The sequence below is a fragment of the Salvelinus sp. IW2-2015 genome, linkage group LG11 (assembly GCF_002910315.2).
Source record: "Salvelinus sp. IW2-2015 linkage group LG11, ASM291031v2, whole genome shotgun sequence".
NCBI classification, from domain to species: domain Eukaryota; kingdom Metazoa; phylum Chordata; class Actinopteri; order Salmoniformes; family Salmonidae; genus Salvelinus; species Salvelinus sp. IW2-2015.
In genome coordinates, this window is record NC_036851.1 from 2,301,746 (window position 1) to 2,329,464 (window position 27,719).

The window sequence follows — 27,719 nt, forward strand, 5'->3', positions numbered from 1 at the left end:
ATCCTGTCTCCGAGCTTTACAGACAATTCCTTCAGTCTCATGGCTTGGTTTTTGCTCTTACATGCACTGTCAACTGTGGGACCTTTATATAGACAGGTGTGTGCCTTTCCAAATCATGTCTATTTGATTGAATTTACCACAGATGGACTCCAATCAAGTTGTAGAAACATCAAGGATGATCAATGGAAACAGGATGCACCTAAGCTCAATTTTGAGTCTCATAGCAAATGGTCTGAATACTTATGTAAATAAAGTATTTCAGTTTTTATCTTTGCAAACATTTCTAAAAACTTGTTTTCGCTTTGTCATTGTGGGGTATTGTGTGTAGATTGATGAGGATCTTATTTTGTGTGATCCATTTTAGAATAAGGCTGTAACGTAACAAAATGTGGAAAAACGGAAGGGGTCGATACTTTCCGAATGCAGTGTACATACTCTATACATTTTACCGACACAATGTATTTTACAATAGTTATCTTTTTTTAATTTTATGTGTGATATCAGTTATGATTCAGAATTGACCATTATCATGCACCTGTCTCAGAACAGGGGCATTGGAAAAAAAGACATATCATCTATGCACTTAAATAACGAATGGAGGACGCTTGTCCCATGGTTCATTTTCATGCCAGTCAGGTAGGCTATACTCCTGTTGCAAAGCAATGTGCTTAATATTAGGAAAGTTGATAAATAAATATAGTAAGCCTATCCTATAGAATGCTGATGGAACCCTCCTCTTTTTAATAGAGGCCATCAAAACTCTGTTTTCTCATGCATTTGCATAGCCTATGAGCAACGTGAGCTCATGGGCACTCGTGTAGTGTTTGATTCGATTTTTGAAACATTTGGATTGATGTCAGAATGATTAGAGGAACAATAGAGTGCTGAGTATCAGGCAGTTAGCAAGTTTCGTAGGCAACTAATGACCATCAGCAGCATCAGAGTTTGGAGAAGCCCAATTTCCGTGATTAAATTGTCACGTGGAATTTGACTGCCGTTATGACTCGTGACCGCCGATGTGGCAGTAATATGGTCACCTTAACAGCCCTAGTTGGAGGTTGGCACTTCTGTGGTGATAGGGAATGTTTCTCCTTGGTTACTCCCAGATTCTGTTGTTGATTTAACCTTGGTAGAGAAAAGAAAAGATTGGCCAGATGTCAGTGATATTGGGAAACTGGTTGACAATTACATTAGTATAAGTTTTTTTTCTTCATTTTTACCACTTTTCACAGATGATACAAGGACCAAGATAGTGGGCACACAGGAGCAGGCTTTTGCATTTATAAATTTGATATGTAGAAAACTAACAGATGAACTGTCAGTATACTCAATTGAACTGTTGGCGATAGTATCCTCCTCCAGTTGGTGGAGGATGTTCAACTTGTCAGAATTATAGTATGCTCAGATTCCCTGTCTGTATCGAATAGTTTATCATCTGGCAAATCTAGTACGAGTGACCTACTATTGGAGGCATTAATGTTATTATGGACAATTGAATTGTAGTAGTGAGATTCTGCTGGGTCCCAGCCCATTCGGGTGTGGAAGGGAATACAATTGTAGACCAGATAGTCAAAATAGCTTTAAAATGAGATATCATTTATATTAATGTTTCACTGGGTAGAGGTGAGGCCAAATGTTAGGTGAGAGTCATTTTGATAGATGTGTGGCAGAAGAGATGGGACTCTGAGCCCAAGGGTCAGCATTTATATGCCCTCCATAGAAAGGTTGGTGGACCAAGATTCAAAGGTCAGATTAGGAAGGAAGAGGTGTTTGCTCGATTACGCCTAGGACATTGTACAGTGAACTCGTCATTACATCTGGTTGGCAAGCATGTGAATGGTGTGTGTCTGGAGTGTATGGTCTGTGAAACGGTAGTATGCATGTTGAAGAGACCGAAAGATTGAAGTCGTGGGTTGGAAGGGATTTGGGGCATGCGGGAGGGTCTATTATAAGTCAGATGGGCTCTTTTTTAAGGGTTATTTTTTTTATTTTCTCAGAAGTACTGAATTAGGTAGGAGGATTTAGAAATGTGGAGCTAATGTTGTACACCGTGATTGACCACACTCCTAAACAGTAGGTGGCGGCACGCACCATTAACGTTTGTTTGCGGACCGCCATTATATCATGGAAGAAGAAGCAGCTCAGCGACTGGAGCCCGATCATCATCTCACACTTCCCTCTTCCCCGAATCCTTTTAAAACTCTCCCCCAGGTTTCTACCCTCCCAAACCTCTCCCTTTCTACCCTCACAACCCCACCCCCTCCCCGACAACGCATCCCAAAACACGGATCAGGTAAGAACATTTTCTATGTGTGTGCAATACAATCACAAATAAATCCACACCGCGTGAATTTGCCAGGCCGCACGACTTGCACGCAGCTCACAAAGCCAGCCAAATGGCTGCTATTTACGCTTGTCCATTTGTAAATGACCAGTGTTGGGGTGTTTGTAGCCGATATATTCTTGAAACAGTACTAGCGTGAATGACAACTGCACAGCCATTCATACAATGTACACATGCTCCACAAATGGATGCTAGCCACTCAGTTAACTTGCTAGTTAGCGCGCTATGCTAGGTCGTAAATCTAGCTAAATGCTAAATTAGAGCCGGCCGGTGAGGCTAAACTGCATGCTTTAGCTATGAGTGAAGTTAAATTCATTGCAGCCAAGTAATCGGACACATTGTCCATTCATTTACGAACTGAGCCGTAATTTATTTTCGTTCGCGATTCAGTCTTGGGACCATTAACCTGTTTGTTAGTCTAACATGCCAGCAGTGTGCTACTAGCAAGCTAAAATATGCACACGTGAACCATTGCTATGATGACCACGCCAACTAAATGTGTTCCTTTTAGTCTAATGGCAGGTTACTTTGCATGAATTATGATACAGTTCTAATGAAAATCATGCACGCAACCTCATACTAGAAGGCCCCATTCTTTTTGGGGGTCAGAAGTTAGTTGAGAACTCAACTCTGTTCATAACGTTAACTACATCTCTACGGCGTTGAGTGTACAACTCTCAATCCATACTCGTAAAAAATATATATTGTTCAATGCTTTCCTTGTACTAGATTTTCTTTGGGTGCTGAAATCCGTAGTTATAAAAATAAATAAAAGTAGCATTTTACGGGTCCTCTGCATAGGTAACGTTAGCCGTTGTTGGAAGGAGCAGACCGTCATTTCACGGCAGATTTTTACAGTCGTTTTGGCAAGGGACACAGAATGCGTTATAGATTTGTCAAACTATGGATTCCAACTGACAATCGGGACAAGCACGGTTACACAGTAAGCGTTAAAACATTTATATCTATTAAAGTATCGAGTAGTAGAGCACGTTTGAAGTCGTAACTTCGCACTCCATTGAAAAGCTGTGGAATAAAGGGTGCAACATGACAGACCTCACTCAAAATGACTTAATCAAAAACTACGGAATTCAGCACCCAAAGAAAAGCCCACAGTTACACGGGACAAACATGGGTACAAGGTGAAATAAAATAATGTACATTTTTACATCCCTGGTAGCGACTCGATGTAGTTGGTGGTACTCTCAGCCAACACTTATCGCAACTCTACTCTGTAGGGGTACAGAGTTGAGTTTATGCAGCAAGGTGACGAGCTGCAAAATGATGTTTCACTCTTATAATAATGGCAATCAGTTTAGATCAGGTGTTATGCATATATTTGATTAGTTTGTAAGAACATCAGTGCCTACAGATAATCTCATCCATTGAACTAAAAGCAGCTACTGTTGTAAGAAACATATCATTATTTGGATGGTTTCAGCAGCTTGTATCGTTTACTTGATACCTTCCTATTAAGTTTTACGAGTTCAATAGTTCGCTAGCTATTTAGTATGCTTGTACAAAGTCATAGGCTGAATTAATAACCAAAACCACTGGTTGTGGCCTGTACACTGATCTCACATTCTATATTCAATTGTTCTCCTCCTCTTCCCTCCGCCTCATAATACTTCTTCCTATGCACTATTCTAACTTTTCCTACTTTTCTCACTGTTTTCTTGTCTGACCTCCTCCAGATCCAATCTTTGTGACCATACCCCAGTTTTGACCCATCTGCAGCAGCTACTCTCCCATCCAGTGGTAGTTATGGACTCCGGCGTGATTGAAGGAGGACTCAATGTCACCCTGACCATTAGATTGCTCATGCACGGCAAGGTGAGCAAGATCCCACAGCAAATGACTGTTAGCCCACGGTGCTAAAGGCTAGGTAATGCCATGCTGACCATTAGATTGCTGKTGCAAGGAGTGACCTCCCACAGCAGGTGACTAAAGTTTAGGAATTACAGTTCTAACTGCATTTGTTTTTCTTTTAGGAGGTTGGAAGCATCATTGGCAAGAAAGGTGAATCTGTGAAGAAGATGAGAGAAGAGGTGACAGATGCCTTCTGTTTCTAAATGACACTAAAGCTGTTTGTGTTCTGTCAGTCGCACCTTTTTTATTTAACTCATAACTATTGGTGAATTTCCTTGCGTCCAGAGCGGAGCTCGCATCAACATCTCAGAGGGCAACTGTCCTGAGAGGATCATCACTTTGGCAGGCCCCACCACCGCCATCTTCAAAGGATTCTCCATGATCATCGAAAAGCTGGAAGAGGTAACTTAATTACTCTGTCTCGTCCAGGCCCAACTGTTTATTTGTCACTTTGGCATCTATAGGGAATGTGATGAGGCTATTTTTACGGAACCGATTAACACTACCTCTCAGTTCAGGTGCATGAATAGAGGAACTGACTGGATGTGTGAGGTGTTCAACTAATCCAAGAGGACTATTAGAAGTTGATTTGAAAAAAGGTTCTTTATTAACAATACATCTGTTTACAGTTGTCCTCCAAGAGTGTCTGAGCACCTTTCACATATCCATCAAGGATGTTGTCAAGTAGACGTTCTGGAGTAAGTTAATTGATCAATCAATCTTCTCTCCCAGGACATCAGCAGCTCCATGACGAACAGTACGGCCACCAGCAAGCCCCCTGTCACCCTCCGCATCGTGGTGCCAGCCAGCCAGTGTGGGTCCCTCATTGGCAAGGGAGGCTGCAAGATCAAAGAAATCAGAGAGGTGGGTGGGAGAACATATGTACTCACACTTGCACTTGTTTTTTCTTACTAGCCAGCAATGCAAACTAGTCACCTTTYGGCTAAATTACAATTTTTGAATCCAAAATAGGTGGCCTACGTGATTCGTGTAGATCCGGTGAGAAAAKTTTGGGCGGGGGAGGAAGTGGGAGTTGGCTTTGGATCACTACTGGCTGTAAGCGAACAAGTGATGCGCGTTTGGAGCAATACTGGCTGTATCCAAGGCTCAGCCAATCGTTCACATTAACAGAATGCAACACGCGACTGAAGTTAGAAGAGACAACCAATTTGCTTGTTACAGCATCAGCGCGCGCTCTGGAAAGACAGTGGGGAATGGAAAGGCAGTTTGCCAGTTACAGCAGCGCGTCCCCTGAACGATAACAAAGAGATAGGTGAGAAACCTGACCACAGAGATGGGGGTGAGAAGGTGATGACGCGTATTTCATGAGCTGTAACTGGAAAAACAACTGGCATTTGGAAAGTTTGAGGTGAGGTAGGGCTGGGCGGTATGCCGTATTTTACTATATACCGGTATTGATGCACGGACCTGTTTGGGTTTTTACTTTACATTCTATAATGGTATTTTAATATTTGGTTTGTTAAATGTGATGCGCAGTGTGTAACGTCTGTTTTTATAGTTTACTCTGCCGCTTTCCACACAGACCTAGTCCCACCCCAGTCACTCAAGGAGCGCATTTGTTGTTGCTTGACCATGAGACACTTTCGTTAAGTCTGCATGGTCAATGCAGCACATGCAACAATGTTGATGACAACGATGTTTCCACTTTGATCTTAATATAAATCCACAAGCGTTCTATAATTATAATATTAGTTTGTGTTTCTTACATCTGCAAACAGCWAGTTTGTATTTTCTTAGTAAGTTAAGCTAAATTGTGTTAGCCACTAATGCTAATCGCTAGTTAGCTGGCAAGCTAATAAAAGTACTGAGTCAGAGCAAACGTAACTAGCTAATACAGCCTGATACCCGTGCTGGTGGAGGCCTAAATCGGCATGTTTGTGCAACAGTATCTTCTAAATCAAAGAGGAATAGGCGAAGCATGAATGTTGGCTACATAAATAAAGTTTTAATGTAGCCAAAGACTTTAAGGTCCCTTAGGACCTTTTGAACATCTTGGCATAGTTCTGTTATAATCTCCAACCGGCACAGCCAGAAGAGGACTGGCCACTCCTCATAGCCTGGTTCCTCTCTAGGTTTCTTCCTAGGTTTTGGCCTTTCTAGGGAGTTTTTCCTAGCCACCGTGCTTCTACACCTGCATTGCTTGCTGTTTGGGGTTTTAGGCTGGGTTTCTGTACAGCACTTCGAGATATTAGCTGATGTATGAAGGGCTATATAAAATAAACTTGATTTGATTTAGGAAACACTGAACCACTTTGGTTTCTACCCTGTCACAATAACTCGTCCATGGCAATTTCATTCGTTGTCATGTCAAACAACACTATTCAAAGTGCCCACTATTAGTTATATTCCAACTATAKAATTATAATAAACATTCTATTTCTGTGATTCCAAAAGTTTACCCAAGTGTTTTGATCTAAATCGCAATTGCAACATTTGGTTATAAATACATTTTGTATTTTTGCCAATACCGTGGAAATTGATGGAAATGCAGAAAATTATTTTAGGTTAAATTGAACAGCATAAAACAATCTGAATGGAGAAAGACCCATTGAAATAATTTAGAATATACGTAGCCACCCTAGGGTCACGCACTACTCATAAAGCAAATGTAAAACTTTTATTAATCAAAAACATAAAATACCGCCAAATGTGAAAAATACCATATGATATTTTGGCCATATCACCCAGCCCTTATGTGAGGAAGAAAGTGTGGTTGAACAAGTATTGTTACCAATGTTAAGTATCTTGCTAGCTGGATCGAATTCTCTGTTAGCTAGCCAGAGAAATGTTGGGCAACATTAGCCAACTTAACTGATCAAAGAGAGTTTATGGTGTGAAAATGAGCTGATTAATAAAGTCAGACAGCTAGCTAGTTAACATTACAACATCAGATGAGCTAACTTTAGTAACCTAACCAACGCCTAACCTATAGTATTAACTGGTATGCGACTCCTTGTCGTTCCTCAAGTTATAATGTGTTACTTGCTTACTGGACCCTGGCAATCTGTGTGAAATGTTAACTAGCTAACGAACTAACTGCTATCTGTGAGCTAATGTTTTCCCTCTACAGTATGTGGTAAATTTTCAGAATGAGAGAATTAGGTGAAAATCAGGCGTTGCTTGTTAAACAAGTGGATTCAGGGATCAAGTGTAGTTGGAGCTGGGCCTGGCTTAAGCTGGATGCTACTATAGAGGTGAAAGGAACACCACACACTTCCCCCTTCTCACTTTTTCAATATACTTTTTCAATTATGCCAACAAAGGGTATCATGCTCAGCTGGCACATTGTACACTTTCTGCCTGTGGACATCTGTTCTACAATGTAATAATGTGCAGTGTAGCCCAAAGATATTCGTTTTGTTGAACTTTCCTATAACACTTGTGTGAGTGAAGGGGGATTATTACATTTTTTTTACTCTGAACGTTATTTTTGCACACATGTAGCCTTGTACACTTGATTGATGTCTACTATAGTGGCCACTATAATAAATAAAATAAAAATAGAATCCCTGTTTCATTCTATTTCTACTTTTAAATGTTTTTTCCCGAAGTGCAATATTTATATTGTGTGGTCTCAAGCTTTCTATTATAAAGGCTGTCATGGCTAATAAATTGTTTTTTTCTCAAGACTTGAGTGTCGTTTGCAGTAGGCAACAAATAACATTGGATTGCTTTCTTAATTTTTTTTAGCTGTGAGAGAGGTTCACGTTAACCACTTTATCTCACACACAGAGACTGATCGTGTAGATTCTTTGTTTAATTAGTTAACTTACATTTCCCCCTAGCAGGGATTTTTGGGATGTTTCGCTGCAAAAAAAAGTGTCACCTTCTTGGGCCCGCACCAGTTTGCATCCCCGACTTGCACCGATTTAGCAGAAAGTGGCTATTTTGAAAGGTTTTACTTGCAGTGACTGTGATCGGTGGTCGTTTTACCTACCTTAGTTCAGAGCACTGATTGTAAGTTTTCTCTGGATATGAGCGTCTGCTAAATTACAATTTTTTTTGTGTAATATGTAATTCCAGACCAGTCAATCTCTCCTCTCTCTCTAGTCGACAGGTGCTCAGGTACAGGTGGCAGGGGACATGCTTCCTAACTCTACAGAACGGGCCATCACCATCGCAGGGACCCCCCAGTCCATAATTGAGTGTGTCAAGCAAATCTGCGTGGTTATGCTCGAGGTAGGTGTAAGTAATATCCTCATTGTTGATCTATTTTTATTCAGCTTAAATGTTAATAATTTTCTTCATTTGTCAAATTACCCTTGCAACCTCTTTGGTAGCCATTTTGGCATCTCTTGTTTGCTTATACAAAAGTGTTTTGAAAACACGTCTGAATTAAACCCATTTTCCTGTCCCTCCTTCTCTCCCATCCCTCCTCTCCTGTCTCTCCTTTTCTCTTTCCCTTCCCTCTTTCCTCCAGTCTCCCCCTAAGGGGGTCACCATCCCATACCGACCAAAACCTTCAGGWTCCCCTGTCATCTTTGCTGGAGGACAGGTATGTTTGATATATTTTTTAAATTTATATACATGTTTTTATTTAGATCAACTTAATCAACTTACTGCTGGCTGGGAAGGGGAATGGGGGGGTTCCTCTGAGAACTAACCTGTAGTTGATCTGTTATCTGTCCTGCTGTATTTTTATAGGGAATTTACCAATAATAATAATAAACTCTGTATGATACTTTTGCCCAGCCTTTGGTTTTATGTTACTGTTATGACATCTCTGGTGGTTACTAACAGAAATAGGGATGTGCACGTTTATTTGAATATCTGAACGGACGTTAGTATTCAAATACTTGTGGAAGTATTCATTTTTGTGGGCAAGAGTGTAGGGGCCTATTTTAACAGAGAAAACGGCTTTTTCTCAAGTTAAAATATCCATGTTACATACAAGGATATACCATGATATTTCAAATTATTAATTTAATAAAAACCTTTTCAGTGTAGCTATGACGCACTCCCATACGTCATAGCAGAGTCTTCTTGCTCCCATTTCACTGGCCCCTCTGCTTCAGCACTGGCCCCTCTGCAGCTTCAGCAATATCGCGCCAGCCTCTCTCCCTTGCGTCGCAGTGCTGTTAAAAACTTAAGTAAAAAAAATATCCAGAAATCCCACACGCATGCTATTATTCGAATAGTGAACTTATTTCAAAAGCCCCATCCCTAAACTGAAGTAGACCTCCCTCCACCCACCATTGATACTGTTACTGGGAGAATGAATTAATAAAATCCAAACCCAAGCCCAGTTCATGCTCCGCTAGGCAGAATGGAAACGTGCTTAGTTTTTTCTGTGTTTTCAATCGTTTTAACATCCTTTTAGAAATGTTATCTTTCTCGATAATATGGATACTTTGTTCAATATTTGGCTACTTTAAAATGTATTGAGAGCATTTAGAGACATACACCTATAGGATCTGTGTGTGTTGAAGAGAAAGATACTCTTGTTTGGGGACATGAAACGTTCAGGCACTGGAAGCTCTAGTCCTGAGCACCGAGTGAAATTGTTTCAAACCATTTTTAAACTCTAAATTGTTGTTTGAGATGGATGTACAATGCCTAGTGAATGTCTACGTTTTTACATTTTGTTGCCTTAAATTTCTATATAAAAAAAAAAAAGATAAAATTGAGATTTCCCCCCACTGATCTACACAATATACTCCACATTTTCAAAGTGAAAGAGATGTTATAGAAATGTTCGGGAAATTAATTTTTTTAAAACAGACGTCTTGATTGCAAAGGTCTTCACACCCCTTTCTGTGGCACATCTAAATACGTTCAGGAGCAAGTTTTCATAACAATTTCTTGGATGGGGTCCATCTGTTTGCGAAAGAGGTGATTCTCTTGATTTGACGTTAGAGGATTTGACTCTTTTTCAAAAATCAAATGGCACAGATAATTCAGGGTCGCTTTCTGTATAAACAAATACACGGATTTGACAGTTAAGCTATCACTCAAATGAAAGCCAGCCCCTGTCACTCTGTAGAACTACCCGTGAGGTGGTGATTTATTGAAATTATCCAGTCCAATTTTTWGTATTTATTTTGTATTCGCCATCTACCGTAAACTTTGGCACAAGGAGATGGGTTGATAAATGGCTACTACAGGTTCTTATCTATCGACAGTTATATGTTGTATACCCAGGTTCGTTGTGGTTTGTCTGTAAGAAGAGCGCAAATGGTACATGTTGCTGCGGTTATTGTCCCAGTTTCATCGATTGCAATATCGAGTAGWGTGATTAATTTGCACGTGCTATTACAGTAGAACAAGCTAATTAATTCCAGTTTAGAGTGGATGCTTGGCGAATGTTTACGCGTGTGCACTTTAATGTACTAATTTAGCAAAATGAAAGTAATCTGAACGCAAGTGTGACGTGTAGAAGACATTGGTCTTAAATACACAACCTATTTCAGTATATTCATTGTTTTGACACTGGACTATAAATCCATAACAACAGGAAGCAGCAACATGATCAACTTGTGTTTTTAGGCATAACATTTTATACTTTTAACATTCTAACATACGTTTGTCCTGTGTACTCTTGTGGCTGCGAATCGTGATATGTTGACAGGATGCCTATGAACATGTTGTTCTCTTTTCAGGCCTACGCCGTTCAAGGGCAACATGCGATTCCCCAGCCAGATGTAAGTGCTGTTGTCACAATTTCTCCCTCCTGGTGTCCGTATCCTCTCTACCCTCTGTCCTTCCCCCAAAATCCTTACCTGTCCCTGGCCTACCTTTCCGTACCTTCCCTACCTTATGCTATCATCCCTACCCTTCACCTCTCAATGTATACCCCCAGTTCCCTATCCTCTGTACCTCCCTGCCCTCCAATTTCTTTTATCTACCATTCCTAACCGACCCTCCCTCCAACCAGTGCACTAGGAAAAGGTGTTTGGTAGACTGTAGGGCCGAGGCTCCAAACCCAGACTGGTTGTAATGCCTTAAGAGGAAGGGTTTGGTCAGAAACGAGCCTTATGGAGAAGAGATGACATTTAATAGACAAATCATTTAGAGGAGGTAGTGTATTAACCAATAACGTCATTCTCAACATTTTTATTTAACATAGCACTGGGTTATGGTTTAAGAAATGATGTTTATGTTCACTATTGATCTTATGTTATTGTCTTAACTATTACTGTGTTGATTATACCGTGGCCTGTAGTTGTGTGGGACTGGTTGGTTTTGTTTGGTACGGGCCAGGAAATATCTATTCCTACGTACTGAGAACATGTAGTGTCATATCCATCTGCCAGAAGACTATAGGCAAACGTTCCAAACGGAGTCCGAGTTCTCCAGAGCTACAGTGGAAAGACCACGGGGTACAAATGTATGAAGAATGATTCCACAACCCACCCAACACTTGTCCATTTTAGAGAAAGAAAATGAGATGGCCGGGTTATGTGTTCATTAGTGCACGCAACAGAGTTTAACAGGAAAAGGTCCAGGTAGTCCCTTAACTGTTCCAGTCAGTTTGGTATGTAATGAACACAACTCCAACTACTATTATGAATGAATGTTGTGGTGATTGAAATGGTTTCGGTGCTTTACTGACCGTGCTTCTTGTCCCGTCTCTTTCCTTTCCATTTCTCTCCCTCCCTCCCTGCCCCCATCTCTTGCCCTCACAGTCTTCCTCTATCTCTCCACAGCTCACCAAGTTACACCAGCTGGCCATGCAGCAGAGCCCCTTCCCAATGGCCCCAAGCAACCAAGGATTCCAAGGTACTAAGGACTTCACAATACAATAGTTTGTATTAAAAAAAAATCAAAATATACGGTTCTTGAAACTACTGCGCTCAGAACTGGTGTGTTGACCGAATGAAACCATCATGCTTTTTAAAGTTTTATTCGTTGAGGCAAATGGCAAACTGCAAATGTTCTGGCTGTCAGGCCATCGTTGGTGTGTCACACGGATAGAAAAAATAACTCCTCRACGAAGTCTTTACCTGCTGAAATGCCAGTTAAGAGTTTGTTACGTTGAACCTGCCACCACAATGGCATTTACATATCACGAAGAGTGCCAAGTTCCTCTTGGTCCTTGTTTTGTTTATGTATTTTTGGCTTGTTGATTTAGGAGGGATGGATGCTTCTGCGCAGACTAGTTCCCATGAGATGACCATTCCAAATGATGTAAGTATTTCCACAGGGATGACTCTGACCCTCCCCTTCCATTTCCCTCCAGTGATTAGACATTTCACACTATCAATCGACTCTAATTGATTGGCGTAACTGAATTCCTGGTTCTGTCTCCCCTCTTGTTGATTGGCTAAACTGACTTCCTGTTTTTCTTCCTCCTAGTTGATTGGCTGCATCATTGGTCGCCAGGGTGCTAAGATCAATGAGATTCGCCAGATGTCGGGTGCCCAGATAAAGATAGCTAACTCTGTGGAGGGCTCCGCAGACAGACAGGTCACCATCACTGGTTCCTCCGCCTCCATCAGCCTGGCAGAGTACCTCATCAACGCCAGGTCAGACACATTAGTTACAAGCTTTTTAACCAACTACAATCTTTTGTCCTTTTAGAGTCAGGGATCATTTCACTTTGGGTTGCAAAATTCAAGAAACTTCCCCTAAATTCCTGGGATAGATTCTCAGTTGGAAGATTACCTCCCTGCRTGTTCCCTCCTGATTCTGGAAATCCTCCAACCATGTTTTCTGAAAAACCTGAGAACTTAGGGTTCCGGGAACTTTCTGGAATTTTGCTGTTGGTCCTGGAGCACCACAGTTGCTTGGTGYAGTAGGCTTTTGGATCCAGCCCAACGCAAACTAAAACAGAGATGGGTTGGCACAAATGCCTGTGGCTCTCCAGAACTAAGGTAGCCAAATATTCAACCAAGCCCCCTTTAAAAAAAAAAAAATGATTTTTATTTTTTAAGTAGAACTGAGAATCCACCCAATCTCATCTACCCCACACCATGGCACTTCCTTTTGATATTTGGGTGCCTCCCAGTTAGTCTGATTACAGTACAATGTGTTTGTGTTAGATGACTGCTTAACCCCCACCTCTATCCATGGCATGTTTGAGGGGATCAGTTTGAACAAGACGAGGCACAGAATCGCCGGTCTTTATCACATAATGAGTAGTTATTCGGGGTTGGAAGGTGATTTGTAGATCAGTGATCCTGTGCAGTCCGGCTGGAACGTAGTCGATCTCAAACACGCACATTGTCTATTGAAACATGAGTCGGTCTTCTAATGATGTTTACTCATTGACGACCACTATTGTCAGTTTTTTTATGCCTGTCACTCTCACACCCCTCCCTGACTGTCAGTCTGTGCTTATGATTCCCCCTCATGCACCCTCCCAACCCTGAAGTCTACCCCTCACTCCTTCCATACCCACCAGCCTATCCTGGAACCCATCCCGACTGTGTGTCCCTCTTTTTCCTTCTTGTCTCTCTCGTTTCTACAGCGTAGAGTCCTCTAAATTCTCCTCCTCGAACCCTGAACAGACTCACAGCACCAGCCTCCTCTGCCCTCCTCTCTCCACTACTACCACCTCTCCTGCCGCTACCTCCTCTACTGCTTCCTCCTTCTCTTCCTCCTCCTGTTTGGCGCCCCCCTCCGCCTCCATCTCTCTGTCCTCGTTGGCTCCTCAAGGACCTTCTTCCTCTGACTCACCACTCCCACCCAACTCCCCTGCTGTCCCCTGTGTCTCCAGTCTGCTCAGTCTTAAGCCCCTCCCCCTCCTGGCCCTCCATGTCGTTTCCACTGGCCCCACCTCCTCCAGTGACCCTGCCCACTCAGCCAATCCCGAGCCAAAGCTTTCCTCCGAGCTGGGCTCCAAGTCGAAGAGGCGAAGGCTTTCTCCGTACTAAAGCCACGGCCATAATAGAAACTACAAGTACAGACGTGAAGTGTGTCCCAAATGGCACTTCCTTCTACAGTGCACTACTTTTCACCGGGGCCCTCGTCAAAAGTGGGCTCTGGTCAAAAGTGGTGCACTTTATAGGGAATAAGGTGCCATTTGGGATGTTGCCAAGCTTAGCGCTGTCTGTACTTGGTCCTCACTGCTTTAAACCTGGCTGTGCCCTATGCCACATGCTTCTTAACTATACAATTAATCCCCAAAAAGTTATACTCTCAGATATGGCTTCTCTCGTCCATGTCCTTTGGTCCACTGCTCGGTGTATGTCTCGCTCACCCTCTTGAGGGTCCCTGATCGTTTTATCTAAAGACTGCATCAGCATGGGCACGCTTGTCTCAGACTGACTTCAACGTTACTAATTTAAAAGCTTTTGGTTGGATTTTCTCTCTTGCTGTAAGCTCAGGTAGCACCTCTCATGCCATCTTTATGTTAAGGTCTCATGCCGTGTTTCATTTATTTGAATATTAACTTTGTCCTGGATAATACAGTTGAAGTCGGAAGTTGACAAACACCTTAGCCAAATACATTTAAACGCAGTTCTTCACAATCCCTGACATTTAATCTGAGTAAAAATGTCCTGTTTTAGGGCAGTTAACATCACCACTTTATTTTAAGAATGTGAAATGTCAGAATAATAGCAGAGAGAATGATTTATTACAGCTTTTATTTCTTTCATCACATTCCCAGTGGGTCAGAAGTTTACATACACTCAATTAGTATTTGGTTGCATTGCCTTTAAATTGTTTAACTTGGGTCAAATGTTTCAGGTAGCCTTCCACAAGCTTCCCACAATAAATTGGGTGAATTTTGGCCCATTCCTTCCTCCGGTTTGAGGTCAGGGCTTTGTGATGGCCACTCTAATACCTTGAATTTGTTGTCCTTAARCCATTTTGCCACAATTTTGGAAGTATGCTTGGGGTCATTGTCCATTTGGAAGACCCATTTATTTGCGACCAAGCTTTAACTTCCCGACTGATTTCTTGATGTTGCTTCAATATGTATTATATAATTTTCCTTCATCTTGATGCCATCTATTTTGTGAAGTGCACCAGTCCCTCCTGCAGCATAGCACCCCCACAACATGATGCTGCGTCCTCCATGCTTCACGGTTGGGATGGTGTTCTTCGGCTTGCAATTCTCCTTTTTCCTCCAAACATTACGACAAAGCTATAGTTTGTTAACAAGAAATTTGTGGAGTGGTTGAAAAACAAGTTTTAATGACTCCTACCGAAGTGTATGTAAACTTCCGACTTCAACTGTATGTGGGGTAGCTAGTTATATTTGTAAAGTGTTCATTATAGTGTTAAAATCTTGTTTTGTTTTATGCATCTATCTGCCACATGGGGTAAAGTTGGGCTTAATCACTATAATAATTTGCCCTCAGGTATCATATAGCCCTGCTAATCATGGATTGTTGGACCTTTACAATTTCAGGAAATTGATGTCCTCGTAATGCCTAGATTAGGACTCTTGATTCGAGCCATAACTGCTTCCTTTATCCTTTCGCTGGCAATCACTGATGCACTACAATGTATTAGCACTGATCAGAGGTCAGTGACCGTAAGGTGAAATGGAAGGCCATGGAATACACTCTTTGAAGAGGTTGATGTCAAGGAAACCACATTCTCTTATCCATTGGTAGTTAATACACCTCTAGAGGCGTATCTATTGGGTAGACATTTTATGAGCTGAAAAAAGTGTTGTGGAGGTTTGTAGGTTAAATTGTGAAAAGGTGAGTTTGTCCTGTTTTTATCGTTCTAATTTGAAACGCATGGCTTATTCTCTCCCCCTTCGATCTCTCAATGTGTCTCTCTCCAGGCTCTCCTCTGAAGCGACAGGACTGGCGGCCAACTGATAGAACAGACTGCATAGACGTGATCTGCACTAACYCCCCCCCCCACATTTTACCTTCTACCACCAATCGATCCATCAGTCAGCTCTCTCCTTTAAAGTGGTCAATGCAACTATCCAACTCGGTTTATTTTKTATTCTTTTTTGAAAATCACGCCACCCACCTGATTTTATTTTGATCTGCGTTCATTTTTCTGTTTTTACATAATTGTTTTTGTTAAGGCCCTTTGTGTCCCAGTTGGATGTTTTTAATGATTTGTTCTAAGGTTCTTTTTTGTTGAAGGGAGAACGTTTTCTGTCTTTCTTGACACCATCACAAGAGTATAGGTAGAAAAATCTGAATAGGTTTAGTTCTCTAAAAGTTTTTGTTTTATACAAAGAACAAATAAATGTCCAAACAAAATATACTTTTTTTCTCTTCTGCATTTTTAGCCCCCCCCTCCAACCCACCACCATCCTGCATCCCCTAGTAATTTTATCCATTGCAGAAATTCAAACTCACCTTGATTTGGTGATGTCACTTCTTGTTATGTAACTTCCTGTGATGTCACTATGCTCGCAAAATAAAAGGGGGAATACGTGTTTGTCATCAAAGGGGGAATCAGTCACTGCTGGTATTTTGGGTATGACAAACAGCTCTAACACTACTGGAATACATGGATATTGCATTTGTTGAAAACAATTTCAAACTGTATGTATTCATGTCACCTTAACTTTTTTGTTTCTGTGTCATTCCTATTTTTCCACCTTCACTTTTGACCCCCCCCCCCCCGTGATCATGTTTCTTCAATGGAGGAAATATTTGTTTTAACTACCAAAGGAGAGAAACTCCTGAACTATGACTGGCGTGTCTGTTTGTGAGCGTGATGAGAGAAACTACGATATTATGAATCGCTGAAACTAAGGCGGGGCGATTTAAAAAAAATAAATGAATTTCCTGCTCTTTGCTTTCTTTGCTCAAGTCATATTTAATTTTTTTATTATTTGCAGGAGATAAAGTAACTTTTGTGCACGTTTTGGAAAGAGATGTAGACATTGGGTGCCACGACATTGTTAAAAAAAACTACAGGAATAAAGATGTGAAATGCTCGTTCTGTGTTGCTGCCTGGCGCACGTGTGTGTGTAACATCCATAAAATCTATTCCTTTTCATAATGGGCAATAAGTTATTCTACTGGGCACTGAAGTTCATAGGAATGGTCACTGCTATGATTTTATGAACACTTTAACACTTACCCAGCATTAAAGTCTGACACCCACATTTCCAGTTTTTGAACAGTGATTTTTATTTGTTTCTTAAATATATTTATTGTACACAGATGTGATATAAAAACAAAACATGTACTTTCAAAGGGACGAGGAGTCTGTTTTTGATTCAGCATATTGGAAACTAGCTTGGAGCCAAATCGGTTAGTGTTGTGCTGCACAAACATTAACGTGACATTTACCATAGGGACTTGGTAAGACAAATCAACACATCAGGCTAATCRGAAACATACAGGAGCCTCTTTCTCCAGTCACCATAGGGCAGTGGTGTTTTGCTGTATTGGCAACAAAACAATTCATTATTTGTCCACATCTACAGTCAGGTCCGAAATGATTGGCACCCTTGAGAAAGATGAGCAAAAAAGCCTAGAAAATAAAACCAATTAAAAGTTATGAGGACAGAATAAATTCAGAGATTTTTTTTAACCCGTTTTTTACAAAATGTATGCTTTTACAGAAAATAAATACTAGTGGATATATAAAACCTTACAGAACACAGGAGCTGCCATTTTATAGCTTATCAAATGGAACCTGCTGAGTCATTTGATAGGAGAGGATGGAACGGAGGCTGTTTAAACATAGGCCTCTATTGCATCCCGATGCTGCCCGAGTTCACACTTGCGCAATAAAACATATATTTGGATTGGTAGAGGGTGGTTCCACCATATTTCTTACAGCAGTCCTTTCCTTTTCAATCCAAGAAGGGAAGTGAACAAGTGCACATTTAGGTGATAAGGATTTAGAATTGGGACGCAACCTTAGTTGACAGGAAAGTAACTAGTTGCAGAACAACTAGTTAGTTTAGGAACACACTAGTCTGCTGCTCATGAGTTAATTAGTGAGTGGTAGATTCCCTTTTTTCTATAGATTCTGTTTCTATGGGTGATTAAGTCCCTTTGATCTGAGCCTCATGCTCTGACTAACATCTGCATTTGGACAAAAAATACAASTACAACCCATACATACTATATTACAACCATGCTTTAGTGATCTGATCTAGTATCTTTACACTTGTAGATGGCAATGCACATGGTCGGTGACTGAGGCTTCGTCTCGAATGGCACTCTATTTCCTATGAAGTGCACTACTTTTGACCCAGAGCTGTGGGGATTAGGGTGCCATTTGAGATTTGACCTGAGGTTTTGTTCTCAATGGTATCCTAGTACGTAGTATTGCATTTTAATACAGTATAAAGAGTGCAATACCAAATAAACACGAGTTAATCTACAAAAACAAGTGCGGTCAGACCCTGGAAGAAAGGGGATGTAGTTTTAGTTTACAGCCAGGGGAATGATTCAGAGTTAGTGGACATATTGCTTGGTGTTGTTCATTATCTATCATTGTTCTGCTCTCTTCAACCTGTCTTGCCATAGAAATATAATGCCATAGAAATATAATTATTAGATTATATTTCTATGCTTATTAATGCCCTGTCATCATCTTCATGAACAGCATCCGGTATCTGACCAATAGAATATCTGTTCAGGGCCATGTTCAGTAGGCAAACGTTGAATGGTTCAGATAGAAATGTCATGAATAGAGCTGACATGGTTCATTTGTTCTACATGTCAGAGAGGTATGTATGTTCTACATAATCTTTTTCTATCTGAAATATCCACAATGTTGTGCCCTGCTGAATGCACCCGAGTTCTGTTGTCTGGTACAATTCAATAGCGCCCTCTAGTGTAAAACATTAGTCAGCACCATTAGATGATCCAGTCTCACATTTCAACTCTTACAAATGTTTGTTAATTGAATAAGTGTCTCAAGAGGTCCAAATATTTACATACATGTTACATTAAATAAAATACAGATTGTATAAAAAAATGTGGACAACAAAATCCCTGATGAAAAACATTTATAAATACATGTGAAAATATAAAGAGGAAGAATGTAAACATTGATTTTCTCTCTAATACCCAAGAAATAAATTAAACGACACTCAGTGCACGATCCTTGTGAGGAAACAAAAGATTTTGGACATGAAATAATCCGTACCAATCAAGTATACAAAGTGCAGATGCCTCTCTGACAATGTAGACATATAATCTGAATGGGAGACTTTACATAGAATAGATAATAAAGTATGACAATTTTTTGGACAAAATAGAGAAGTAAGAAACAACGGATAGTGAAAGAACAACGGATAGTGAAAGAATCACTTTAACATGTAGAAGTTACATCTGTAGTATGGTGTTGCAGAGGTCCCTGTAGGTGAGGTGAGTTGGCTTGTTGGAAGTGTTTTTGCAAGGCTGGGACTGGGAAATGAGAGAAGGGAGGTTGAGTTGAGGGTGGGGGGTGTTTGGTTGGCTGTACATAGGCCTGTCCAGGAGGCTGGGGCTGAGGTCTGGGGGGGAATGGGCCTGGGTCTCAGTCTGAGGCTGTGGCCTGGCCTCCTCACCAGTTGGTGCTGGGGAGCCTATGGGGCTGGGGCTCTGTGCAGCCTGAGTAGTCCAGCTCAGCACTGTCACACTCAGAGTCATCATACAGGCCCTGGGGTGAGGTGGAGAGGCAGAGTTAGAGGATGGCAATGGGCATTACTACATTGTGACTGGTTATTAATACAGTTTTTCCTAGCCATTGATTAAATACATTTTTCCCTCATCAATCTACACACAATACCCCATAATGACAAAGCGATTACAGGCTTTTTGAAATTTTAGCAAATTATACTTATTTACATAAGTATTCAGACCCTTTGCTATGAGACTCAAAATTGAGCTCGGGTGCATCCTGTTTCCATTGATCATCCTTGAGATGTTTCTACAACTTGATTGGAGTCAACCTGTGGTAAATTCAATTCCTTGGACATGATTTGGAAAGGCACACACCTGTCTATATAAAGGTCCCACAGTTGACAGTGCATGTCAGAGCAAAAACCAAGCCATGAGGTCGAAGGAATTGTCCGTAGAGCTCAGAGTCAGGATTGTGTCGAGTCACAGATTTGGGGAAGGGTACCAAGAAATTTCTGCAGCCTTGAAGGTCCCCAAGAATACAGTGGCCACCCAATGGAAGAAGTTTGGAACCACCAAGACTCGTCCTAGAGACCTCAGACTGGGACGAAGGTTCACCTTCCAAATGCAAAACGACCCTAAGCACACAGCCAAGACAACACAAGAGTAGCTTTGGGACAAGTCTCAGAATGTCCTTGTGTAGCACAGCCAGAGCCCAGACTTGAACTCGATTGAACATCTCTGGAGAGTAGAGGTCGACCGATTAATCATAATGGCCGATTAATTAGGGCCGATTTCAAGTTTTCATAACAATCGGTAATCGGCATTTTTGGACACGATCATGGCCGATTACATTGTACTCCACGAGGAGACTGCGTGGCAGGCTGACGACCTGTTATGCGAGTGCAGCAAGGAGCCAAGGTAAGGTACTAGCTAGCATTAAACGTATCTTATAAAAAACAATCTTAACAATCACTAGTTAACTACACATGGTTGACGATATTACTAGTTTATCTAGCGTGTCCTGCGTTGCATTTAATCGATGCGGTGCCTGTTAATTTATCATTGAATTACAGCCTACTTCTCCAAACGGGTGATTTAACAAGCACATTCGCGAAAAAAGCACTGTCGTTGCACCAATGTGTACCTAACCATAAACATCAACGCCTTTCTTAAAATCAATACACAAGTATATATTTTTAAACCTGCATATTTCGTTAATATTGCCTGTTAACATGAATTTCTTTTAACTAGTGAAATTGTGTCACTTCTCTTGCGTTTTGTGCAACAGAGTCAGGGTATATGCAGCAGTTTGGGCCGCCTGGCTCGTTGCAAACTGTGTGAAGACAATTTGTTCCTAACAAAGACAGCCAACTTCGCCAAACGGGGGGATGATTTAACAAAAGCGCATCTGCAAAGAAAATCACAATCGTTGCACGAATGTACCTAACCATAAACATCAATGCCTTTCTTAAAATCAATACACAGAAGTATATTTTTTTTAAACCTGCATATTTAGTTAAAAGAAATCCATGTTAGCAGGCAATATTAAACTAGGGAAATTGTGTCACTTCTCTTGCGTTCATTGCACGCAGAGTCAGGGTATATGCAACAGTTTGGGCCGCCTGGCTCGTTGCGAACTAATTTGCCAGAATTGAACATAATTATGACATAACATTGAAGGTTGTGCAATGTAGCAGGAATATTTAGACTTATGGATGCCACCCTTTAGATAAAATACGGAATGGTTCCGTATTTCACTGAAAGAATAAACGTTTTGTTTTCGAAATTATAGTTTCCGGATTTTACCATATTAATGACCTAAGGCTTGTATTTCTGTGTGTTATTATGTTATAATTAAGTCTATGATTTGATAGAGCAGTCTGACTGAGCGGTGGTAGGCAGCAGCAAGCTCGTAAGCATTCATTCAAACAGCACTTTCGTGCATTTGCCAGCATCTCTTCGCTGTGCTTCAAGCATTGTGCTGTTTGACTTCAAGCCCATCAACTACTGAGAATAGGCTGGTGTAACCAATGTGAAATGACTAGCTAGTTAGCGGGGTGCGCGCTAATAGTGTTTCAATCGGTGATGTCACTCGCTCTGAGACCTTGAAGTAGTTGTTCCCCTTGTTCTGCAAGGGCCGCGGTTTTTGTGGAGCGATGGGTAACACTGCTTCGAGGGTGGCTGTTGTCGATGTGTTCCTGGTTTGAGGCCAGGTAGGGGCGAGGAGAGGGATGGAAGCTATACTGTTAAACTGGCAATACTAAAGTGCCTATAAGAACATCCAATAGTCAAAGGTATTTGAAATACAAATGGTATAGAGAGAAATAGTCCTATAATTCCTATAATAACTACAACCTAAAACTTCTTACCTGGGAATATTGAAGACTCATGTTAAAAGGAACCACCAGGTTTCATATGTTCTCATGTTCTGAGCAAGGAACTTAAACGTTAGCTTTTTTACATGGCACATATTGCACTTTGTTATTGCATTACTTAAACCAAATTGAACATGTTTCATTATTTATTTGATGCTAAATTGATTTTATTGATGTATTATATTAAGTTAAAATAAAAGTGTTCATTCAGTATTGTTGTAATTGTCATTATTACAAATAAATAAATAAAAATCGGCCGATTAATCGGTATCGGCTTTTTGGTCCTCCAATAATCGGTATCGGCATTGAAAAATCATAATCGGTCGAGCTCTACTGGAGAGACCAGAAAATAGCTGTGCAGCAACGCTCCCCATCCAGCCTGATAGAGCTTGAGAGGATCTGCAGAGAAGAATGGAAGAAACTCCCCAAATACAGGTGTGACATGCTTGTAGCGTTAGAAGACTTGAGGCTGTAATCGCTGCCAAAGGTGCTTCAACAAAGTACTGAGTAAAGGGCCAGAAAACTTATGTAAATGTGATATTTCATTTATTTTTATACATTAGCAAAAATGTCTAAAAACCTGTTTTTGCTTTGTCATTATGGGGTATTGTTTGTAGATTGATGAGGGAGAAAAAACGATGTAATCCATTTTAGAATAAGGCTGTAACGTAACAAATTGTGGAAAAAGTGAAGGGGTCTGAATACTTTCCAAATGCACTGTACTTTTGAATATATAGTGCACATTGTTCATAACAAGCTGTGAAATCATAAAGCATCAATTTTTACAGCACAAAGTAAATGGAACATCCTGGGGCACTCAAATGTGCACTCAGTCAGAACTTCTGGGTCTGGTCTAGCCTCCCTCCTAATGAGTCTCTCGCACTAGGTGGCTTACGTCCGCACATGAGACTAGATCTGCTCTGTCAGGTACAGATGGTGCTAAAACATGAAGTTCATTGTAATTAATCTGGAAATATATCATCATAACAGTCATCAGAACCTGGGACCTGATAAACCGGACATCTACATCCAACAAGAGTCCAAGGACAGATGGATACACTAGCTAGAACTTTCTCATCACGGATATAGTAGGACAAAAAAGCATGACCGTGGCTGGACAATTGTATTGTTTCCCCCACGGTGTTCATCAGGTTCTACTGTAGGTGACAAGGCAGGCACCATGTTGTGTGGACTAAAACAGCATAAAACTGGGTGTATCACAAAGCATGATCAAATGAATTGGCCAGCTACAGTAATTTTGAGAAACATTGAGAAATAGTTTGGTAAATATTTTGGTCAAATTAACCAGTTATCTACCTTTGATATAAGTAGCTAGCTATAGCTATCTGGTTGCTTGCTAGCTAGTTATCTCCCATGCCAATTTCTAATATCTGACTTACTCGCAAATATGAAGTTATTTCATAATGAAAGTTAACTGGCTAGCACATCAAGGTTTGTGACATTAGCTATCCCCAGTTAGATCATGTGTTTTCCCTTGTTGCATCTGCATGCTTGTTGCGTTCTCCCTGGTGCACTTGTTTGTTCGTGAGCTGGCTGCTCATTCTAAATAGTATAATCTAATCTGTTCAAAACAGTGGCAGCATGTGACATGCAAAAGTGAAATAAGTGTGTTTACGCTGTTGTTCAAATGCACAGATCACTTTGAATATCTTTTCAAAGGAACTACCGGTAGTTTGAAAACTTGGCATATTTCTGTCATGCTGCTTTGTTGACAACTTCAACCACCCCCCACGCCCATACACCCAGCCAATCAGCGGCCGCCACTGGTCCCGACACAAGAGCAAAATCCAAATATAGACCTATATTCTGTTATAGGGATGGCAGCCTTAATGATCAGAGCATGCATTATAATCATCGTTTCTCGTCGATTATTGCTAAACATAACAGTTCTCATGGCAACGTTACCATAGTTCTAGTTGTCACGGTAATACTTTGTCACAGTTCTAGTTGTTACGGTACCCCACCTCATAGTTCTACGGTTCCCAGAGTAACCCTGTCCCTGCCTACCTCATAGCTCTGCTCTGTGTTGAGCTGGGTCTTGACCTGGCGGATGGTGGCCTCCTCTGATAGGCCTTCGGCTGGGTCAAGGGTAGGGTCGGCAGAGATCTCCGACCCCTGGGACAGAAGGTCGTCGCTCTTGTCGTCCAGCCGCTCATCCGTGTTGGTGCTGACCACGTCGGGCGTGCCACTGTGGGAGTGGTCGCTGGTGTTGCCCTCCTCTCCGTCCGACACGGACACTGCTGACAGGTTCTCAGAGCTGAAGGTGGACAGGGACTGGCACTTGTTGATGCTCACTGGCCGACTGCATGGGGAAGAGAGGAAATAGATGAAATAATGGGGCTCTCAATAACTCAGACACAACCTATTTTTTATCACACCAAGAGGTTCTTCCTGCTGGACTATATACTTTAGAATCTTGACTATATACATTATCATGTATAAGATGTATATTCTCACCGTCTCCGCGGTAACTCCACCTCACTGTCCACCTCCCCTTCCTCTTCCTCTGAGGACACACCACATCTCTGGAGGAGACATGGAAGAGATATGATGAGACTTAGAAAGGGATCAGCTTCATCTTACAACTATTTTTCTCAATTGATTTGGCACATTGTCGGAATGTTTTTAGGAAAAGAACCAGCACCTTATGCATTACAGACAAACATATTTTTTTCTGGCATATCTACCTGTTTGCGTGTGACTTGTTTTCGGTAGAGCAGTGCTGCAGGTGTGAGGTAGCACCTGGGTGACCTTATGATACCCGTCTCCTCCTCCTCCTTCTCATCCTGGGGTATTCTCCCTGGGCCTCCCAGCACCGACCCCCTCCCTGCTGTCGCCCCCCTCCCACAGGGTGAATCTGGGCTACTGGAGAACGGGATGGAGGCCGCGTCCTTACTGGGGGTGTCACTACGCATTGGGGTCTCTGCCTGATCGTCTGTCCCTCCTCCACCTCGACCTCCCCCTCCACCTGCAAGTCATTCATACCAACCAGCATCAGTTTCCTTATTTCCTAAACACAGAAGGACTATACACTGTAGATGTTGTGTTAATGTGTATTTATTGACGAATGTCTGTCTTGATCATGTCTTGTGATCTATGTCCTGTGACTGAAGTGATGTAGGTGATATACTATGGATGCATCCCAAATAGCACCCTATTCCCTTTATCGTGCACCACCATATAGGTCTCTAGTCAAAAGTAGCGCCCTACGTAGGGAATAGTTTGCAATTTGGGACACCGCCTATATGTACGCCATGTATCCCTGTATATCACCAGCAAATTTCCCTATGGGACATTATTATAACTATTCATCACCTCCTCCTCCCAGGCCAGCAGAGGCGCTCTGGCTGCCCCCTCTCTCCAGGCCGGGCTTCTCCTGTCCCTTGCTGCGGCCCTCTGCCTCCAGATCGGTGGAGATAAGGTCCGGGCTGGATGAAGACATCTTCTTCAGCAGCAGGTCATGTTGGAGACCTCTCAGGGCTGCGCTGGGGTCCAGGTGCTGCTTGCTGCTGGGGAGGGATACATCTTTATTGTGGGCCCTGAAGGCCGATTTGAGGATAGTTTTCAATGTGCACTGAGTGTACAAAATATGAACTTTCCATGACAGACTGACCAGGTGAATCCAGGTGAAAGCTAAGATCCTTTATTGATGTCACTTGTTAAATCCACTTCAATCAGTGTAGATGAAGGGAATGAGACCGGTTGAATAAGGATTTTTAAGTCTTGAGACATGGATTGTGTATGTGTGCCATTCAGAGGGTGAATGGACAAGACAAAAGATGCCTTTGAACAGGTATGGTAGTAGGTGCCAGCACCACCAGTTTGTGTTAAGAACTGCAACGCTACTGGGTTTTTCACGCTCAACAGTTTCCTGTGTGTTTCAAGAATGGTCCACCACTCAAATGACATCCAGCCAACTAGACACAACTGTGGGAAGCATTGGAATCAACATGGGCCAACATCGACACCTTGTAGAGTCCATGCCACAACAAATTGTGGCTGTTCTGAGGGAAAAAAGGGGTTGGGGGGGTGGGGTGCAGCTCAATATTAGGAAGGTGTTCTTAATGTTTTGTACACTCAGTGTAAATACCTGGGTGTGGAGGTGGTGTTGGTGGTGGTCAGTGACATAGTATTAGCCAAGCCCAGGTTAGAGGACAGGGCTGCCTTCAGCCCAGCCAGGTCTCCACTGCTGCCCTTCCCTGCCTTCCTGTAGCGGGACTTGGCCCGACGCGACCTCCCCGGGGACGTGGAGCCCTTCTGGGGGCAAGAGGGGATGGTCACCTGGGTGATGGAGGAGTCCAGTTTGGGGAGGATCACCTCTGACTTCAGCAGGTCTGGCCTACTGGAACACACAGTGCGTAAAGTCTACAGTTTCAGTACACTGAATAAATAGAGTCAAAGTCAAGTCAAGAGAAATAGATGCAGCTACAGCCTTTCTCCTTGTATCCAAATAAATAATATACAGTGAGGGCTCAAACTGTACATGCTTACAACCAGTAATAATACATAATAACCGTATGCCCGGTAAGTGTTACATGCTATTTAATCCAAAAACACATGTATACAGACAGGGATTGAATGTGTGGGATTAGTGAGTGTGAATGGTTCAATGGTTTCCCCCCCTCAGTCTCACCTCTTGGTGTGAGAGGCCAGTTTCTGAGGTATGTTGCGTTTCTTGATGAGTTTCTCCATGGAGTTGGACGAGCGTTCTTGTCTGGAGCTGTGGTGTTTGACGCATACTGGGTACTTCTTATCCAGGGACTGCTCCCTCCTGGGAAACACACACACACACAACATCATTCATTCATTCATTACTTAGCCACAGTAAACATATCACAAACGTCTGTATTATGTATTACATTATGTCTGCCGTTCCCTCTCCCTGCTTGTGTCTTTGGCAGATGAGCATGAATATTGTACACACAGGTAGATATTGATTGTAAAGGTGTGCAACAATAAATAGGATTATCACTTGAGTAGCTCTTTCTCCTTGAGTTCCAGCTGTAGCATGACAGCATTGAGCTCCATGTAGAGGTTGTTGGCCCTGTCCAGTTTCCTCTCGTAGTGCTCACGGATGTCCAGGGCATGCCTGAGACGGAGAGAGAGAGAGAATGGAACGGGACGGACAGGGTTAAAACACGCAGTAGAGCTAGCCATTCAATTTGATGTATGCAAAGGCGCAATGAACACAATTGGTGAGCAACATCATCAACATCATTTGACAGCCATAAACAACACACACAGTAAAGCTTTTGCTGTATGTTGATATGTACAGTTGAAGTCGGAAGTTTACATACACCTTAGCCAAATACATTTAAATTCAGCTTCACAATTCCTGACATTTAATCCTAGTAAAAATTCCCTGAAATTCCCTGACCCACAAAAAGTTGGGTGAATTATGGCCCATTCCTCCTGACAGAGCTGGTGTAACTGAGTCAGGTTTTATAGGCCTCCTTGCACGCACACGCTTTTTCAGTTCTGCCCACAAATTTTCTATAGGATTGAGGTCAGGGCTTTGTGATGACCACTCCAATACCTTGACTTTGTTGTCCTTAAGGCATTTCCCCACAACTTTGGAAGTATGCTTGGGGTCATTGTCCATTTGGAAGATCCATTTGCAATCAAGCTTTAACTTCCTGACTGATGTATTGA

The 27,719-nt window shown here is 41.9% G+C and overlaps 2 protein-coding genes across 7 annotated transcripts in view; one reads left to right on the plus strand and one right to left on the minus strand.

Annotated features, from left to right (window-relative positions):
- The first annotated feature begins 2,114 nt into the window (after nucleotides 1-2,114).
- LOC111969659 (poly(rC)-binding protein 2) lies at nucleotides 2,115-17,040 on the plus strand. Of its 4 annotated transcripts, none has more exons than XM_023995818.3 (12): nucleotides 2,115-2,293; nucleotides 4,039-4,177; nucleotides 4,336-4,392; nucleotides 4,499-4,615; nucleotides 4,946-5,077; nucleotides 8,285-8,419; nucleotides 8,655-8,729; nucleotides 10,834-10,875; nucleotides 11,860-11,953; nucleotides 12,306-12,361; nucleotides 12,530-12,699; nucleotides 15,918-17,040. In XM_023995818.3, exons 2-12 carry the CDS (start codon nucleotides 4,109-4,111, stop codon nucleotides 15,952-15,954), a joined length of 984 nt encoding a protein of 327 aa, XP_023851586.1. In that variant the 5' UTR covers nucleotides 2,115-2,293; nucleotides 4,039-4,108; the 3' UTR covers nucleotides 15,955-17,040. The 4 variants fall into 4 exon arrangements, with proteins under 4 accessions (XP_023851586.1, XP_023851588.1, XP_023851587.1 ...); XM_023995820.3 differs by having other exon boundaries at nucleotides 11,881-11,953; XM_023995819.3 differs by having other exon boundaries at nucleotides 8,285-8,413.
- Nucleotides 17,041-17,226: 186 nt separating this feature from the next.
- Nucleotides 17,227-27,719, minus strand: part of LOC111969658 (mitogen-activated protein kinase kinase kinase 12-like) — an 80,162-nt gene continuing 69,669 nt past the window's right edge. For 2 of the 3 annotated variants that reach the window (XM_023995814.2, XM_023995816.2), the window contains 8 exons: nucleotides 27,040-27,156; nucleotides 26,701-26,838; nucleotides 26,158-26,409; nucleotides 25,383-25,576; nucleotides 24,755-25,035; nucleotides 24,525-24,592; nucleotides 24,075-24,369; nucleotides 17,227-19,708 (listed from right to left, as the gene is read on the minus strand). In XM_023995814.2, the coding sequence (XP_023851582.1) occupies nucleotides 19,613-19,708; nucleotides 24,075-24,369; nucleotides 24,525-24,592; nucleotides 24,755-25,035; nucleotides 25,383-25,576; nucleotides 26,158-26,409; nucleotides 26,701-26,838; nucleotides 27,040-27,156 (1,441 nt within the window). In that variant the 3' untranslated portion in view covers nucleotides 17,227-19,612. The remainder of the gene's footprint in view (nucleotides 19,709-24,074; nucleotides 24,370-24,524; nucleotides 24,593-24,754; nucleotides 25,036-25,382; nucleotides 25,577-26,157; nucleotides 26,410-26,700; nucleotides 26,839-27,039; nucleotides 27,157-27,719) is intronic. The other variant, XM_023995817.2, reaches the window with a different exon arrangement.